This window comes from Pecten maximus, chromosome 8 (genome assembly GCF_902652985.1).
Source record: "Pecten maximus chromosome 8, xPecMax1.1, whole genome shotgun sequence".
Lineage (NCBI taxonomy): Eukaryota > Metazoa > Mollusca > Bivalvia > Pectinida > Pectinidae > Pecten > Pecten maximus.
The window spans coordinates 35,765,119-35,783,774 of NC_047022.1; the positions used below are offsets into that span (position 1 = coordinate 35,765,119).

Here is an 18,656-nt window from a genome sequence, read left to right on the forward strand (position 1 = left end):
TGGTCGGGTCAACCCTAGAGTATATCTACTGTTTGGTTATCATAACACAAACACAACACCGGCAGGGTCAACCACGAACACACCACTGACAGGGTCAATATTATAGTACAAACACAAAACTGTCAGGGTCAACCTTATATATACAAACACAACACTTGAATGGTCGAGGGACTGTACAAAGGACACACGATATTAGCACCTTTCAATACAAATTGAGAGCTAGATAAAGTAGAGACAAATGAATTAAACTGCACCATACAGCTGATTGTCCTTCCAGGACCCGTCAGTGATGTTGAGGATCTAAAGTATAAATACAAATTGTACCTAAAAGGTGACCCAGGACACTTAATTTGGTCGGAAGAAATGCCAACAACACCCAAAAGTAAATTGAATTTTGGTCAATATTATATCTGGATTGTGATTAAAAGAATATATATTGGCACTGCTAAGTCCAGTAGGGAGGTACAATAGCCTTAATGTCAGATTATATTCTATGTTTAGCTCTCTATTCTCGCACTGGTAGGACCAACCCGAAATAATATCTATTGTTTGAAACACAATCCGGATGCAATTACTGACCATTATTAAACATATGTTTCGCCTGTTGTTGGTGTCACTTCCTCTACAACATTTTCAATCTTGGGTAAGATCTTAAGTCAATTTTCACACTGATACAACTCACTGTGTATATCCGATACAGTCAGTATTCATCACGTTATTGAGCTGCTGGTAAACGTGAGCACGCAGGGAAACCTATAAATATATACCAGGATGTACCTGGTTTGTTCGTTGTTTACAGGAGTAAGTACTTAACGGAGGTACATAGGACTTTGATATGTATAACAAACGATTAGGAAGTGATTCAAGATTCTTATAAATGTGTGTTAATGTTTTAAAATATAGATTGAGAAAAGAGAATGTTCCATACGATAATATCATCATTCAATGCTCGAATTAAAAGAGAGAGAGACAGAAAGGTTTGCGAATTTCTTCATAAAAGCTTAATAACAGTAATTTACATACTTAAGTATTTTGTCTGTGTGTCATCGTATATGTAATAAAGAAGCATAGCGAATTTAGATTTTCATGTTCTAAATAGTCTTTTTACCATGCCACATCATAACATTAACATGTAAACCAATGAAACAAAGCCAATGGAGTGGATGGAGAGAGGAGGCAACCAAAATGGGTATTTGAGAGTAAAATAAGTAAATAGGTTTTTTTTTGTTTTTTTTTTTAAAGCAGCATATTCTAACTTTATTTTCCATAGTTTCTTTTAAATCACAGTTGTTGGTATATGTATATGGGTATACCAATGAGATGTATATAGACGTATATATAACAAAGATGGATATATATAAAATTCATAACTTCATAGTTCAAGCAAAATTCTAAGAATATCCTAGAGTTGAACATAGTCGAATAGACCCTTTATTTATACCTAAATTTGATGAAAATCCATTTCGGTCAAGTGGAACATCTTATGGAAAGTTCTGCTAAACACGAAATAAAAACATACAAAAAGAATCGGAGGAACATTTCAACCAGATATATTCGGTAAATATTTCTCTCCAAATCAGAATGTCGCTACTGATAATGTCAAACATTTAAAGTATGATATAACGATGTCAAGACCTTTAAATCCACGATCATTAAAAACACCTTCAATTAAATGCTGGTATAGTGGTCTGTAGGCTGATCTAATGGATGGTGTAGAAGTAGTGTGTCAGACTAACATCAGCAGAAGAAAGGTTATCTCCCCTTGTCTGTCAGTATTTTACTTGTTTTGTCGATCCCTCAGATGACGACCGTCAATAATGTTACACTAGATATTACTTATTATTACTTCAACACTATTCATTACATTAATATTTGCTGATTTCTCCGTTGTCTTGAGTAGGTATCAAAACAGTAGTTATTCCCTTTCCAACATGCACCAATTAATGGATCCATATATATGATAAACATATCACAACTATTTTTCAGCTCATCCAAAATGTTGACGATGTTTTAGGGATTTTTGTTTTGTGAAATGAAGACTTTCTCTATAGTGATTACAATACTTTTTCACGAATCTCATTCTTATTTTACTTTAACTTTCAAACCATGAGTTAATTTAGGGCAGGACATGACAGCAGAACACAACAGAGTAGGGACAATGGGAGGATAAACTTAACAAAGTTCATTGAGTTTAGTTATCATCATTTTTTCCAGTGCAAATACACACTGAATGATCGTTTTCAATAAAAATGCTCTTTAAGTGGTTGGAAAATTCTATGAAAATAAACGAATTATGCTTTTTATCAATTCATCAACATAAATGTATTCATTGAAATACTGGAGACCAATAAAACATCACTTACCATATATAAACTCTCTAAGGTAATAAGGATAATATCATAAATAAATTATCTACGTTACACAATATAAGTTATCTATCTATATTTACTACATAATACTTAAATTAGCCAATGGCAAAATCTAACTGCCATTAGATTCCTTTTAGTGTATTGAATGATTTACAAACTGTAGAGAAACAAAAAGACTAAATACACTTCTGTCTGATTGACCCAGTCAGTAGTACTTACTGGACTTAACCTATTAACAAGGCTGGCGAAGTGGACCTCCTGAATAGTTGTGACTGGATTGACAGGGCTTGAGAAGTGGACCTCCAGAACAGTAGTGACTGGATTGACAGGGCTTGAGAAGTGGACCTCCAGAACAGTAGTGACTGGATTGATAAAGCTTGAGAAGTGGACCTCCTGAACAGTAGTGACTGGATTGACAAAGCTTGAGAAGTGGACCTCCTGAACAGTAGTGACTGGAGTGACAGGGCTTGAAAAGTGGACCGCCTGAACAGTAGTGACTGGATTGACAAAGCTTAAGAAGTGGACCTCCTGAACAGTAGTGACTGGATTGACAAAGCTTGCGAAGTGGACCTCCTGAACAGTAGTGACTGGAGTGACAGGGCTTGAGAAGTGGACCTCCAGAACAGTAGTGACGGGATTGACCAGCCTAGAGAAGTGGACCTCCTGAACAGTAGTGACTGGATTGACAAAGCTTGAGAAGTGGACCTCCAGAACAGTAGTGACTGGATTGACCAGCTTAGAGAAGTGGACCACCAGAACAGTAGTGACTGGATTGACAGGGCTTGAGAAGTGGACTTACTGACAGTAGTGACTGGATTGACCAGCTTAGAGAAGTGAACCTCCAGAACAGTATAGTGACTGGATTGATAAAGCTTGAGAAGTGGACCTCCTGAACAGTAGTGACTGGAGTAACAGGGCTTGAGAAGTGGACCTCCTGAACAGTAGTGACTGGAGTGACAGGGTTTGAGAAGTGGACCACCAGAACAGTAGTGACTGGATTGACCAGCTTAGAGAAGTGGACTTACTGACAGTAGTGACTGGATTGACCAGCTTAGAGAAGTGGACCACCAGAACAGTAGTGACTGGAGTGACAAAGCTTGAGAAGTGGACCTCCAGAACAGTAGTGACTGGATTGACCAGCTTAGAGAAGTGGACCACCAGAACAGTAGTGACTGGATTGATCAAGCTTGAGAAGTGGACCTCCTGAACAGTAGTGACTGGATTGATCAAGCTTGAGAAGTGGACCTCCTGAACAGTAGTGACTGGATTGACAAAGCTAGAGAAGTGGACCTCCTGAACAGTAGTGACTGGATTGACAAAGCTTGAGAAGTGGACCTCCTGAACAGTAGTGACTGGATTGACAAAGCTAGAGAAGTGGACCTCCTGAACAGTAGTGACTGGATTGATCAAGCTTGAGAAGTGGACCTCCTGAACAGTAGTGACATGATTGATAAAGCTTGTGAAGTGGACCTCCAGAGCACTAGTGACTGGATTGACAAAGCTTGAGAAGTGGACCTCCTGAACAGTAGTGACTGGAGTGACAAAGCTTGAGAAGTGGACCTCCTGAACAGTAGTGACTGCATTGACCAGCTTAGAGACGTGAACCTCCAGAACAGTAGTGACTGGATTGATAAAGCTTGAGAAGTGGACCTCCTGAACAGTAGTGACTGGATTGACCAGCCTAGGGAAGTGGACCACCAGAACAGTAGTGACTGGATTGATAAAGTTTGAGAAGTGGACCTGCAGACATTAGTGACTGGATTGATAAAGCTTGAGAAGTGGGCCACCAGAACAGTAGTGACTGGACTGACAGGGCTTGAGAAGTGGACTTGCTGATCAGTAGTGACTGGATTGACAGGGCTTGAGAAGTGGACCACCAGAACAGTAGTCACTGGATTGACAGGGCTTGAGAAGTGGACTTACTGATCAGTAGTGACTGGATTGGTGAGACTGGATATTCAGACAACTATAAAATGGTAGGCAGAGGAGCTTGATTGCCAAGGCTAGACGACAGAAGATCTAGATTAGCAGTGACTGGATTACATGTTTAGACTCTACAAATAAAAAGTTATTTTACAACAATTAGATTGAAAAAATCCTAGCTATCACAGATAACATAAAACTAACTGGATTTAGGCCAAGTAAATCAAGCTTCAAGTGTACCCGAAACCATCCATAATAATATAGCACACATTTCAACTCTATTTGCCTGGGTAACCAGGTATTTTTTGACCTGTGGACTCTGCCCACGATTTTAATAGTTCATCTTGCTGCGTCAGTTGTTTTTCAAATTTTGTCACCAAAGACTTGAGATCTTTGATGGTTGCGTCACGTTCCTTTACTGCAAGCTGAAACTTTTCGACCTTGCTCAGAGATTCCTGACAATTCCCACACTGGCCTGCTTGGTTGTTCTGAAGCAAACGATTAAGAACCATTAAATAATTACCATTCATTATCAGATCTGGTGTTTAACTTTATTAATTACTGCTAACAGTACAAATATCTGTACAAAATTAATTTAATAGCCAAACTTTGAAAACAGTGACTTTTTAGTTTATATTAGGTTATATTGAGTAAATCTGGAGATGTTATTGAGGTACATTTAAAAACAAATAGACTATAGTAGGTTATACACACATAATATGATGGAACAAAGCGATACATTTATCAAAAGGGTAACAACACTATATATACATATATATATAGAGAATAGGTACTTAATGCTTAACTCATAGGGTTGATATTATATGTTTTACATGCACTGGCAAGAAACAGGACATGCAAAGAGAGCAAAATGTTGTATGTATAAGTTTTATCTCATGTAGCAGATTAATTGTGATAACCTATAGCTGTCCCAGGAGGCATATGTTAATTACCTAAACAAGAGGTAGGCTATGGGCTTTTATACTTGTAGTGGATACCAGGCTCAAATTTTAGTCAGACGAACCTCCCAATAGGTACCCCACTCCAAACATTACATAAATAGCACAACAAATTAACACAAAAGAGAATAATTAAGGGATACTTATAAGGGTATAGCATTGCTATTATTCTCAAGTTTTCCTCTGACACTCTGTCCTAAAAAACTTGTTCTAACCATTTGGAGGTGAAGAGTATATATGATTATGATTCATCCTGGACAATGTTTTGCACTGACTAAACCTCTTTAGTAGTACTGGTAGTATATATGTACCTTGAGTGTTTTGAATGATTTGAGTTTCATTCTCAGACCGTCAGCTTCCTCCTGAAGACGGCCAAGCTCTTTGGTTAACTCCTCCAGCTGTTGCTGCCGCTCCCTGTAGTAGTAAAATCATAGACGTAAGAAAAATACAGATAAGTAATTCACTAATTAGTATTATCAATAAATAGCTGTAGTCTACTGTAGTTTTCATTGTTGTTTCATTTGGTAATATTAGTACACAACCTAACAATTAATACTCACCAAGAATTTCCTTTTAAAGCATCTGCCATCTGCATCTTCAACCGATTCAATTTTTCATCTCGGAGCTTGATTTCTTTATCTTTCTCAGCAATTTCTGATGCGTGTTTTTCTTCCAACTGTTCAAAATAACAAGAGGCCCATGGGCCTTAACGGTCACCTGAGATTTGAAATATTTCAATTAATTTAATTGACCCTTTTTGGCCCCGCCCATCGGCCCCTGGGGGTCAGTCAGGGCCAACATGTGTATACCATTAAGCTGTCATCCAATGCTGAAAATGTTAACCAAGTTAGAATGAATTCCAATAGAAATCAAACAAATTATAGTCAAAAATGTGATTTCCCTATATAAATTATAGTAAAATATACCCCCTCCCCAGGGGCAAACTTAAGACCCCAGGGTCATTAAATTCACAATTTTGGTAAAGCACCTTAAGACCCTTCCATCTATGAAGAATATTTGATTCCAACATATCTGAGAGTAGAGAAGAAGATTTTTGAAATTTCAGTCAATTTGACCGTTTTTAGCCCCGCGCCTCAGGTCCCTGGGGGGTGGGGACCATATAATTCACATCTTTTGTTGACCTTTAGCCGTATAAGCTTCCTGCCAAATTTCATTGAATTTGGTTTAAAGGTTTTGGAGAAGAAGTCGCAAATGTAAATTGTTTTCGGACTCACGATGCAGGACGGATGATGCACGACGACGGACAAAAGGCATTTAGACATTTACAGAGGATATAATTTTCTTTACAGGTTGCAGGGACAGAGACCTACGTGATGTGACTACAGTTTTTGCAATAAAATACATACATTAATAAATTAATTACATGTAGGTAAAATCTTCTGTTTCTTACTTTTAGCATTATACACAGATTTATACAGCCTAATTAATAGTACAGTGAACTTAAACAAACCTCTTTCTTCAATTCCTCCATCTTTTTAACATTTTCCTCACGGATAGCCTTGATCTCTGCTCTGAGGGCTTCAATTTCCTTCAGTAGGCGGTCCCTATCTGAGCGTGTTGTATCATGTGATTTTTTCTCCTCCAACAGTGCTGCCTTGTGTGATTCCTCCTGCAAGTGTTGTCATAAGGATGTTAATTACAAACAGGTTGCATAGAATAATACCACAAAAAGCATTGAGATCTATAACAAATAGTAATAATACAAAGTTCTTATTATATACACTTGAGTCACCAGTTATCAGGATTACATTGACCTCACTTACCTGTCTCAGAATCTGGTCCTGTAAAGTAACCACTTCCACTTCTTTGTTGCGTATTTGTTCTTGTAGGTCCTCCACTTGTTTTTGTAGAGAGCTGATTTGTCTTAGGAGGTCTCGCTCCCTTGCCTGCCAAAAAAGGAAGGTATGGTATTAGTAACACCATCATAAAAATTTACAGATGTTACTCCGCCACAAAAGTATATGTGACCTAGAAAAAACAACAGACACGTAGTTTTGATGTCAGACATAATACGTACAGCTTTACTTCTGTGGTAATAAGGTGAGTATAGCAGTCCGCGAATCCCAGGCAACTGTATCATTCAGCATTCTTTCAATTAACTTATACAAGTAAAATTTTAAGATATTAATTCAATTACATGTATCTAGAACAGGCATTAAGTTTTGATGTACTAGCTTGTTGGAATCTTACGTAATTACTTGTACTGCAACAAAGTTTTACAACTTTACAAAGGGTACAGCTATGTAAAAATACAATTGCGCCATCAGGACAAACGTCAATAACTGGCATGGCTTAGAAATTTCACCATATGAGCGACGGAACTGATTATAAATATTTAATAAAATGGAAACATTTAAAATAAAGCAAAGTGACATACTATAGTATGCAGTAAAGTTTGTTGAAGACTGGTTCTATTGACGCTTTAAATTTCTCAAATCCATACCACACAGTGAATTTCAGTAGGAGAAATTTACCTTATCTTTCAGTCCAATTCGTCGGCGTGTTTTTGGCATGATTTTGTAGCAGATATTTTCCTTAAATTTTCCAAATGAGAATGTTTTACACTACCTATAAAACATGAAATAGGGCAAGGACTGTCTTAACTATTATTTATATAACATACGGATCCTAGCAGGGTGATTTGGGCAATGTATGCAGTTAATCTATGTTATTAATGTAATACTATAAGCAGATTTGTTGGAGCCTCAGCTAATTATCTGGAGATTACAAGATATAATTACTAGCGCTGGAAAAAAGGTCACACTTACACAAAATTTAAATCACGATAATCTCTTGTCTGAAGACTAAGGCCATGGCATGGATATCATGTCTAGCATAACAACATTCAACAGTGTCTAATTGAGCAATTAAGTCTAATTATTACCCATTAGTGTCAATATCTGATGGTTTTGGATAAATATAAGTGAACAATTACAAGATTTACAGCTGAAATGTCGTTCACTCAGTCCATCTCGCATATAGCAGTCTATGTATGGTTCTGGCAAAGCCTTTTACAAAATGGTCAAGATTCGATTCAACAAACTTCCTGCAATCTTTATTTTGTTGAATCAGGTTATTGACTGGCAAGCTTGTTAAATTCAGCCAGAGAAGTACTAGATTATTTCAAACAACTTAAGATTTTCTTTAATCATCATTATGATTTCAATCTGTGACTGAATAATTATAAAAAACAAACAAAAGGGGGAAACCTGCATATTTTCTAAGTACAAATGTAGGTTACGTGCATGTAAAAATGTTTTCTATTTATACGTTTGGGAAACTGTATTAGTGACTATTCATAGATGTAAATATCTAGAAATGAATGAAGATAAACACAGAAATGGTGGTGACACACTAAAGTCTGTTAGTCCTTGTTGTACATACATTTAATACATATACTAACACAGTAACTAGTGCCTCTAATTTATAAAGAACAGCATATGTGAAAAAATAAAGACATAATAACAATCAAACAAGGGCAAAATATCAACTAAAATACAGATTTACAAAGAGACGGAGATTAAGACCAGATGTTCCGTAAGAGTAAGTGTCTTCTAGCCAGCCAGTGCTTCAATATAACAACAAAGTTTGTTCAAATAAATGACACTGACCTACTTTCAAGGACACATGCAGACATGTAGCTGCCATGTAAGCATCTTAAGCATTTTCTTCTGTCCAGAAATTTGAGGTTTTAAGCTCAAAAAATACAAAAATTCATAGAAATGCATTTGATGTTCCTAATTTTTTTTCTGGAAGTAATCAACTTTGGCCCCACTACAGAACGTTCGTGTCTATGGCACTAGCAGGTTTTACACACTCATGCTTACATATGAATAACACTTCAGCTATGCCCTTGACATGAGTTAAATCTATTACATGTAACGATTAAATCAAAGCGACTTCGTCCCCTGAGGGTCATGACATTGAGAAGGTAGCATGCTGGGATGAAGTGCTAATGAGTTTGTTCAAATTAAAGAACAAGATCACAGCTCCACACGTCGGATTGAGTTGAAATATCTATATGACGTCTCAATAACGAAGAGATGTTTTTGTTTTGTTTTTTATTTTCAAAAATACATACATGTACTAAAAATCGAGGTCACAAGTCAAGGTCATTATGCCCAAAAAATCAAGGTCACAAGTCAAGGTCATTATGCCCAAAAGTTGATGTCAAATTTTGTATTTTCACTGATAAACATTTTGAACATTTTCTTTAATTTTCACATAATGAAGCAAAATTGGTCTGTCTCTGAATTAAGCAAGAAGGTAACTTATCAAAGGTCAAGGTCAAGTCATGCAACATTCAACTGATGAACATTCTCTCATGACATTATACATCGAAATTGGTCAGCTTAAAAAAAACAACATTCAACTGATCATACGTTAAATATCAGAACTTGGGCGACAGGTAAGGCCCTTGGGCCTCTGCTATTTATAATATTTCTCATCTGTGAGAGTTTGTTTACAAAAATTCTTATCCCCTTTTAGTATTCTAGACTGCTTATACTTTTATCTACATCTAGCTACCTGGTCATATTTATCTGTCATAACAATAAAGTCACATATATTAGGTACTATATATATTATGTGAACATGCAAGTATATTTCCTACAACTGTATGTACAATGACTTATCGCCTTAAAGGCTCAACTCATTCAAATTCAATCTGTGTTTATGTTTGTTCTTTAAGGCACTCGGATGATAAACGGATTACATGTGTACACTACAACCTATAAATACTCTATTATGATCAGAAATCTTATTTTTTCAAATTAGACAGAAGATCTGTTGTGGAAATTAAATGTCCTCAAACCCCAATCTTTATTGCCTCATACATGGCAAAATGGAGAGGATATAAATATTGCTTATCTAAACTGATCTTTTCAATGTACTGGTTTAATTCTATTATTATGAAATGAAAGGTTATGAATAATCAAGACTCCATTGAGAGTAATAATACTAAGTGAAAATAACTCCATAAATACAGGGTCTAGAGGGATTGGTACCTATAGATGTTCATGATCAGTGTATAATGCATCTCCTCTGATAATGACCTACCATAAAATGGGATATTTTGGCCATGGTTACATTTTGGTTTATTTGCTGCCTGACTCGAAAGTGCCGAAATTTAAATTACAACAAATTATAATATTGTCAGTATTAAAATGCTGAATACTCCTTGACACACTGTTTTCCAGCTTGGTAATAGATATATAATGGAGTTTTATTTTCATTACAAGGTACTGTTATTAGGCAATAGGCCATATATGGTACGTTATAAAAGGTTCAGAGGACCTGTAGCAAAAGCTATGGTACTTACAATAAGTTACCACCATATGAATTTAATAAAAAAAATGTTTCATTAAAACTAATACTTCAAATTTAAGATGTCTCTGGATGAAGCTTTATCCAAGGGATATAACTTCAAGTGGAACAACTATTTTGTCACATATACATTCCTAATTAAGATGGAAAGGGTAAATATTTTTAAAAGCCAGTAGCTATATAGGACTCTACTTGACCGATATATACCCTAACATAGCCGTCTCTAATTAGACCTGTCAGTGTGTTGATTTATATCTGGTGTTTATAAAATGTTCAACAACTTGACAAACATCCATTTAATGTGTTATATACATGGTATATAAAACAAGTAACATTCGACCTGGGGGATGTCACATTGTTGACATAACTGTTGTTTAAATCCCCTTACCAGCCTTGACAGCCGGTTCAATACAGAAATACATGTATATCAATTATATTTCACATCTAATGTTAGAATGTTCAATACAGAAATACATGTACATATCAATTATATTTCACGTCTAATGTTAGAATGTTCAATACAGAAATACATGTATATCAAATTATATTTCAGGTCTAATGTTAGAATGTTCAATACAGAAATACATGTATATCAATTATATTTCACGTCTAATGTTAGAATGTTCAATACAGAAATACATGTATATCAATTATATTTCAGGTCTTAAATGTTAGAATGTTCCTTTAAATTATTGATCTAAAACAATTAATGTTACAGAATGTACAAGTAGGTCTTTCAAATATGAATAAGATGTGTTGAATATAATTATAAGTATATACATACATGTATTTCAACACTTGGGGAGAATAAAAGGTGATTTAATTTAAATTGTCCTTCAGCTAGCGTGTTGATGCCGCTATATATTATATGCAGAACTAATTAAAATATCAGCCTTGAAAATTGATATTATTCTTTTCTATCACACAGGTGTTTGTTTGATACAAACAGGTACCCACTCAGTAAAGTATTTAATATGAATAAAATATTGATGGTTCCATTATTATATATTCGAATTATTAAACTCATTACCACATTGACAACTACAAACATTTACTGTGTTATAGATCAATGAAGTGGTGACGTCACTACCATATAATATCCACAAATTCCTGAAATAATTGATTCTTCTTGTTAATAAAATGTTCATGGGATCTCTCCAGGACAATAAACGGTTCTATCAGAGGATATTAGTGTTGAGGTCTACTGTTAGTCTAGTGTATGGTACAGGGTAAACAGATGAGATTTCCTCATATACAGGTAAATTAATCATTAGGATTAAAGTGTTTCTGACAGCCTATATAATTCCTGAATCAATTATAAGTAATTCGAAAGCATTATATACAAAATTGTACTTCAGAAATAATACAACTACAATTCTCTTTGTTGTAAAATGTCTGCACCATGTAAACTTGTACCATAATTGCAGATTAGGTAGCTTTATGAAATATTCAGAAAATACAATGTACTGATTAATGAATTATATTAAATATATTGAAAAAATAAAGAGAGATCAACAAAAACATTAATAATGTCCATGAATAGGTGACTATCACATCATGTTGAATGTGTTTTATTGAATGAATCCAGTTATCTTTGGCTCCTATCAACCATAAAATGGAATAAATGCTTTAAGTTGTTCAAATTTAGTTGAAAAAGAGACAAAATACTGGAGATCAGAAAAGTCAGGAATATTCATAATTCTAATGAAAAATGAAGTATGCTAGATACCCCAACCCTGTTCATCAATTTAATAAATCTGGATTTCCCCAGTTCATTAGATATATGTTTACAAGTTTATTTGACAATTCATCCTTATAACCAAAGACCAACAAATCCAGTCTAGTGTAGAACTTGATGGTGCGATATGTTGTAAATATGAAGTTTAATTCATCTAGAGTTCATAAGATATCCTAATATGATGACAGATATATATTATATAATGTACACAAACTTTACATATACAGACAGACAGTTGAGGCTGCACACTAAAAGGACGAATACATGTACTGTATATCCCCTTACCCACCTTTACCAAGTTGCCTGTTCAGTGTTTGGGATACATTCTATCTCGACCGACTTACATGAATATGTACATCACTTAATAATTATCTATAATTGCCTTGCACCTGAATTGTGCACTAATTACCAGACTATAAAGCACTTGTGGAGGATGACTACAATCTAATTGTCATAAACCTTAGGATATAGTCATCCTAATGGTCCTAAACCTAAGGATATATATCCAAGTATAACTACCAGACTATAAACCATTTGTGGAAGATAATTTGTACACCCTAATTGTCCTAAACCTTAGGTTAAATTCTAACCACAACAGGTTTTTGTTTTCTGTTGTTGTTTTTTTTTTTTTACACAAAGGATAAACTTGGATGTAACCAGGAGCTTGACATGTTTCTTAATGACCAAAAATGACCCCACCCCCTAGATCACTCGATAATTAACAAGGGAAGAAACATTGTTTTTCAAAATCCAAGGCATATTTTTTTCAAAAGTTTAATTCTGACACATATGAAGTCTTGATTTTTTCCTTTTTTGACTCATTTAAGGAAAATACTTTAACCTGACCAAACATACCATATTTAGAACCAGAGTTTTAAAATTACTGCAAGTGAAATTTGGAGTAATGCTCACAAGATGCTTGGGTAAATATTTTGATAGACAATTGGTGTTTCTACCAATGTCAATAATAAGTGTTCTAGGGTCCTGGTTCACTGCTAAGCCTTGGGATAATTGTCTTTAATCTGTGTCATAGGAATGTGTCAAGTGAAGCCCCTGTGCATGGAGATTAATGTTTAGGAACCATTAACTTCTTTGATCACATTTAGGAAATTCTATTTGTAACTTAATTAGAGTGACTCTCAAAATACCATGAAAACACTGACATTTGTTCATGATAACTGTACAGACCATGTACCATTGATTTATAACTACATGTAATGAAATACTATACCTTGAGTTCTTGTATTTCCTTTTTATCTGTGAGTTCCTGTGACTTGGTACTTGATGCTGAGTCAGATTTTCCAGAATCTGATTTGACACTGACACTACTTGGTTTTGTTTCCTTCTCCCTTGCTGCGTTTTTTCCCCTCTGGGGTGGGACAGCCAATGCATTTCCTGTGATCCCTACCATATTACCCTTACCATCCCCTGATCCAGGCAAGGGTGGGGGATGGAATGAGGATAACTTGGGAATATCATCCTTTCCCGGAGTCTTTAAGGACTGTCTAATAGCACCCAGTCTTCTCACTTTGGTGTTGGATTTTGACATGGTTGATAATCTAAGAAATTCTTCATGTAATCCTTTTATAGAAAGTGTAATCCAATTACATGTTCCTGGATTCCTTGATTAAATTCATCGTGTTGTTACAATTAATATTTACATTACAGTATGTTTACTGAATTTAGACAGAGTTAGTGATACATCTTATGTAGGTCTCCAATCAAAAAAAAGGACCATACCTCATTCCTTTGATGTGCAGGTATTTCCTTGATAAAAGTATTACATATTAAAGTTACTAATTATATACTCTTTAATATCTAATCCTGTCCATCCTGGTCAAACCATATCACCTGTAAAAAATATAATGTTCCATTCAACATTCGAACGTGCGAACAAACAACAGTATATGTAATATCACAGAAAATCTCATGTTTACAACTCAAGTAGTCTTCGACATAAAAGCCCATATAAATGTACAGAAAACGCCTAGATGTGGGCAATACACCTTGGATTCACGTGTAAATCTACATACATATCTTATGTATGTACAATGTATACATGTACTGCTTGCCATATAAAAGATATGTGTTTAACTGCTGTGTGTATAAGGACCCATCCTGTATATTCAATATTATGTTCAATACAGGGACTGATCGAAAGTGCTCTTTACAATGACTTTATTGTGTATTGATCTAATGGTCCACGACAATGCATAGACTTACACATTGCACATTATAACCGCCGGTCATTGAACCACAGGGCCACGTCACTATCGTTTTGTTAACTCTTAATATGTCTACCATACGACTCATAACCTGTGATGAGTCGTATGGTAGACCTATTAAGTGTTTACAAAACGATACGATAGTGACGTGGCCCTGTGATTGAACCGTGACATAACTATACGGCCACCATAAGACTTATTACATTCACAATACAGCGACTGAGTAATTCGCAATTCACTTGAATTGAGGGTTTAGAAACAAGATTAGCAGCAGACTTACTGACTTAAATAACCAGAGAATATATATATTTATATATGTTGACCAGTATGGCTACTGCAGTAGCCTAACTGTAAATGGAGACATGTGCTTTCGGCGGTAACTGGCCACTCCACACATTAAGCCTAGGTATTTGTATTACAGTGTAACCACTGACATTCAGAATAACAAGCTACCGCGTCAGTCAATATCCACTACTTAAACTGTATCAAATTACACACATAATTATACTCACGTGCTCCCATTTTCTTAGTAGGAAGACACTGGCGAATATGACAGATGCGTCCTTGTCGACAAGGCGAAGCCGAACACTGTTTTGACACAAGACATGCGATTGGTTGTTTCAGATACGCAACGGGCGATAACTCTCACTACAGTGGGCTCTGCAGTGGGCAGATATCATAATTATTTCCCTTACACGTCGCCAGTCGTGTGTGTTATAATCTTACGCTCGAAATATTTTATTTCTAATTTTCTAGAATTGCCCGGTAATCCCTACAAGTTTGTAAAGTTTGAGCTAAATAAATTTATGTAAGACATCCATTTTATATGTGTACCGAGGTGATTGAACCCGCTTACTATTTCTAATTCTTCACCATTATAGAACCATTCTTCATTTTCCTTAAGAATTCCACCGTTTCTGAAAACTACTACTTAGGTTTAATCAGTATTGACTGTTAAGGCCCACTTACGAGTATAATTAAGTAGGGAGTCTAATAACTTCTGTAGGCCTTCTGGTGTTTCCGCTAAAAATAACTGCATCATCAGCATACATAAGGAGAAATAAATTTAGCCCTGTAGTTCAAGACTTGGACAGTTATCATTGATAAATTGCATTTCAAAATCATTAACGTATAAAGAGTATAAAATTGAGGACATAGCTTCTCCCTGAAATAATCCATTCTTACATTCGAAAAAATCCTACTTCAATCCATTGTATTTTACACAGCATTTGACCTTTTCATACAATGACTTAATAATCGCTAACATTTTCCCTTCAATACCTTCTTTAATTAATTTAAACCACAAATTTTGTCTATTGATAAAGTCGAAAGCTTTCCTACAATCGATAAAGCAGCAATACAGTCTTTTCTTCTTTTTCAGTGTTCTATTGATCAGAGTTTGTTACGCGAAAATAGCATCCACAGTGGACAGGTCTTTGCGGAAACCAAACAGTGCGTCGGTTATAAAACTATATATATTTTGTTATCAAAGGTTGATAAACGACGGTTTAGTATAGACGTACAAAGCTTTCCAAGACAGCTTACTAATGTGATCCCCCTATAATTGTTGGTATCATCAATATTTCCCTTTTTAAAGACAAGGACGATATTTCCAATTGACCAGCTGTACGAAAAGTGTCCAGATCTAAAGACATTGTTAAAAAGTGTACATAAACACGGGAATAAAACCTCTTTACAATTAATTAAGTATTCATTTAGTTTACCATCCATGCCACTCGCCTTATTAGGATTAAGATCATTAATAGCTGAAATAATTTCATCATTACTTATGTCTAAATCGAGTTCATCATAGACAGTATCTTGTATAACATAGCCGAGTAAAAAATCAGATGCGTTTCCATTGGAGGTAATCTCCGCTTTCACCAATGCAGATAAATGATCGAAGAAACCACTTAGGAGATATTACATTTAGATATGTTTTTCTTTTCTTTTTTTTAAATGTTTATAAAATATTTTAGGATTATGTTGTCTTATATAATTCAACATATTGCCTTGTTGGTTTTTATATTGATTTTTTTAATTTACGTTCCAGTATTTTATATGATTTCTTTTTATTGACTAATAATAACCGGTTTTCATTTGATTTACACCTATTAAATGACTTTAAGGCTTGTTTGTAGCTTTGATACCCGGTTTTACACAGTTCGTTAAATCATGGTTTGTCTCCCTTATTAGACTTTAACTGTTTATATGTACATACATTAATAGGTGCACAAAATGGAACAATCAGGTCATTTAAGGTATTTGAGATCTCTTCTACACTTATATTATCTTCACTAATGTTAGTGATGAGACAAAGCTCACTTAATTGGTCAATGTTATTTTGTAAAGTTACAATTATATCGTTTTTATTATCATAAATTCATGTATACCCAATGGTCATCATATCACTATTACCGGACACGATCGGGCTATCGGCTTCTGGCTCATCCGAAGTATAATTGTCTAGCATTATAGAGAAGGTCACGGTCTGAATGGTCTGAAAATTGCGTAAAGTTACCCGTATTAAAATTTTCAATCAGTCTCACGTGTGATTTATCTATCAATACATAGTCTATTAAACCTGCACCATTTGCGTTGCAGAACGTAAAACTTCCATTCTTGTCATGCCTGCCATTGATATACTCAATAAATGCCTGCCAAACTGGTTGACATGCTTGTCCATATTGCCTCGCGGGATAAGTTCAGTGTCGGGTAAGTAGTTTATAACATTGGACAATAACTGGGTCGAATCATCAATCAAAAAATCATTATCAATAAAATCATCCAAAATACTCGTTCTGTTGTTGAAGTCGCCAATGGCGATTACCTTACCATGTTCTCTATACAATAAACAGGTCAACGTTATTGTTATCATAGTAAGTACTATTAATTGGAGGTAAATAATTAGCTATCAAGTATGTAGTTTGATCTTCCTTGGTAAGATTGACACTTAATTTCAATACAATACTATCGTTAACTTTTTCGGTCATAGTACAAATATTTTGTATGGATTCTTTTATATAAATAACAATACCACCTCCTCTCCCTTGGGATCGAGGTATTATATGACATATATAATTAGGTAAAGACAAATCGTCTTCTTCAGACATCCAACACTGGTAGAGACATATAACGTCATTTTGACATACTATATCGGTAAACTCGAGGTCCTGTAACTTCAATGTGACAAGTTTCTACACATGTTCCATGATATACATGTAACACTCCACGCGCTCCCTATCGTTGTGTAGGAGCGGCCAGATGGGGGGCGCTTGACTCTATCCTGGGGTCGTTCCGAGGGTGGGGAGGGTGCGCGCATTCTTTTACGATCAGGGTCCACCATCTGTGCCGCGCGCTATCGGTGAACCTCCGGATTCCTCCTGTTGGTCACATTACCGCGTTGTTGGTCATCCTGTCTAGCTGGGTGACCTCCGACTGTCGGAGAGCTGTGTACCAGACAACGTCCTCGTGACATCAGTCTCCTCTGAGGATTTATCATTGTCGACGAGGGCATACAACATACCATCCACACAAAGGCGATTATTGGTTTGGTACCCTGCTTGCCTTTGCGATAGGATATATTTTTCCGTAATTATTCGATGACATTGGGGAATTGTTCGTTGATGGAGATGCGCAACTATTGGTCGTGGTTTGTTGTTCTTGAGTTTCCCGAAACGATGAACATTGCCAAAAGGGATGTTACGGTCAATACTAAGTTCATAATACATGAAGTCGGGTAGAAAATCCTCTGTATTTACGGTCTCGTGTTCAGGTAGCCCAGAGAATATTAAGTTGTTTTTCATACTACGGCATTGTAGATCAATAACCTTTCCTTAAGTTCATCCCGCTTTTCTTTTAACGTAGCTACTTCCATAATTACGTCTCTGGAGTCATCGGTGAGCAGATTTTTTTGATATGTTCAAGTCTAGTATCCATTCTCTTCATGAGAACCATCAGATTATGTCATTGACTGTGGAACTGTTTTCGAATAGAACGGAGCGTGCATTTTTGATGACATCAGCTGTAGATGTACTCACCCCAGTCGCGAGGATGATATGCCACGACTCATGTGTATATACAGCATTCACTAGTA

At 35.6% G+C, this 18,656-nt stretch overlaps 1 protein-coding gene across 2 annotated transcripts; it reads right to left on the bottom strand.

The window, feature by feature from the left end:
• Positions 1–1,215: 1,215 nt before the first annotated feature.
• Positions 1,216–15,155, bottom strand: LOC117333349 (ERC protein 2-like). Of its 2 annotated transcripts, XR_004533881.1 has the most exons (8): positions 15,073–15,155; positions 13,567–14,186; positions 7,036–7,158; positions 6,723–6,881; positions 5,812–5,927; positions 5,563–5,665; positions 3,349–4,780; positions 1,216–3,258 (listed from the first exon to the last, which is right to left on the bottom strand). XR_004533881.1 is itself a non-coding variant. In XM_033892608.1 (7 exons), the coding sequence occupies exons 2-7, from the start codon at positions 13,882–13,884 to the stop codon at positions 4,571–4,573; spliced, it is 1,029 nt and encodes a 342-aa protein (XP_033748499.1). In that variant the 5' UTR covers positions 13,885–14,186; positions 15,073–15,155; the 3' UTR covers positions 1,216–4,570. The 2 variants fall into 2 exon arrangements, 1 of the variants encoding a protein (XP_033748499.1); XM_033892608.1 differs by having other exon boundaries at positions 1,216–4,780.
• Positions 15,156–18,656: the final 3,501 nt, after the last annotated feature.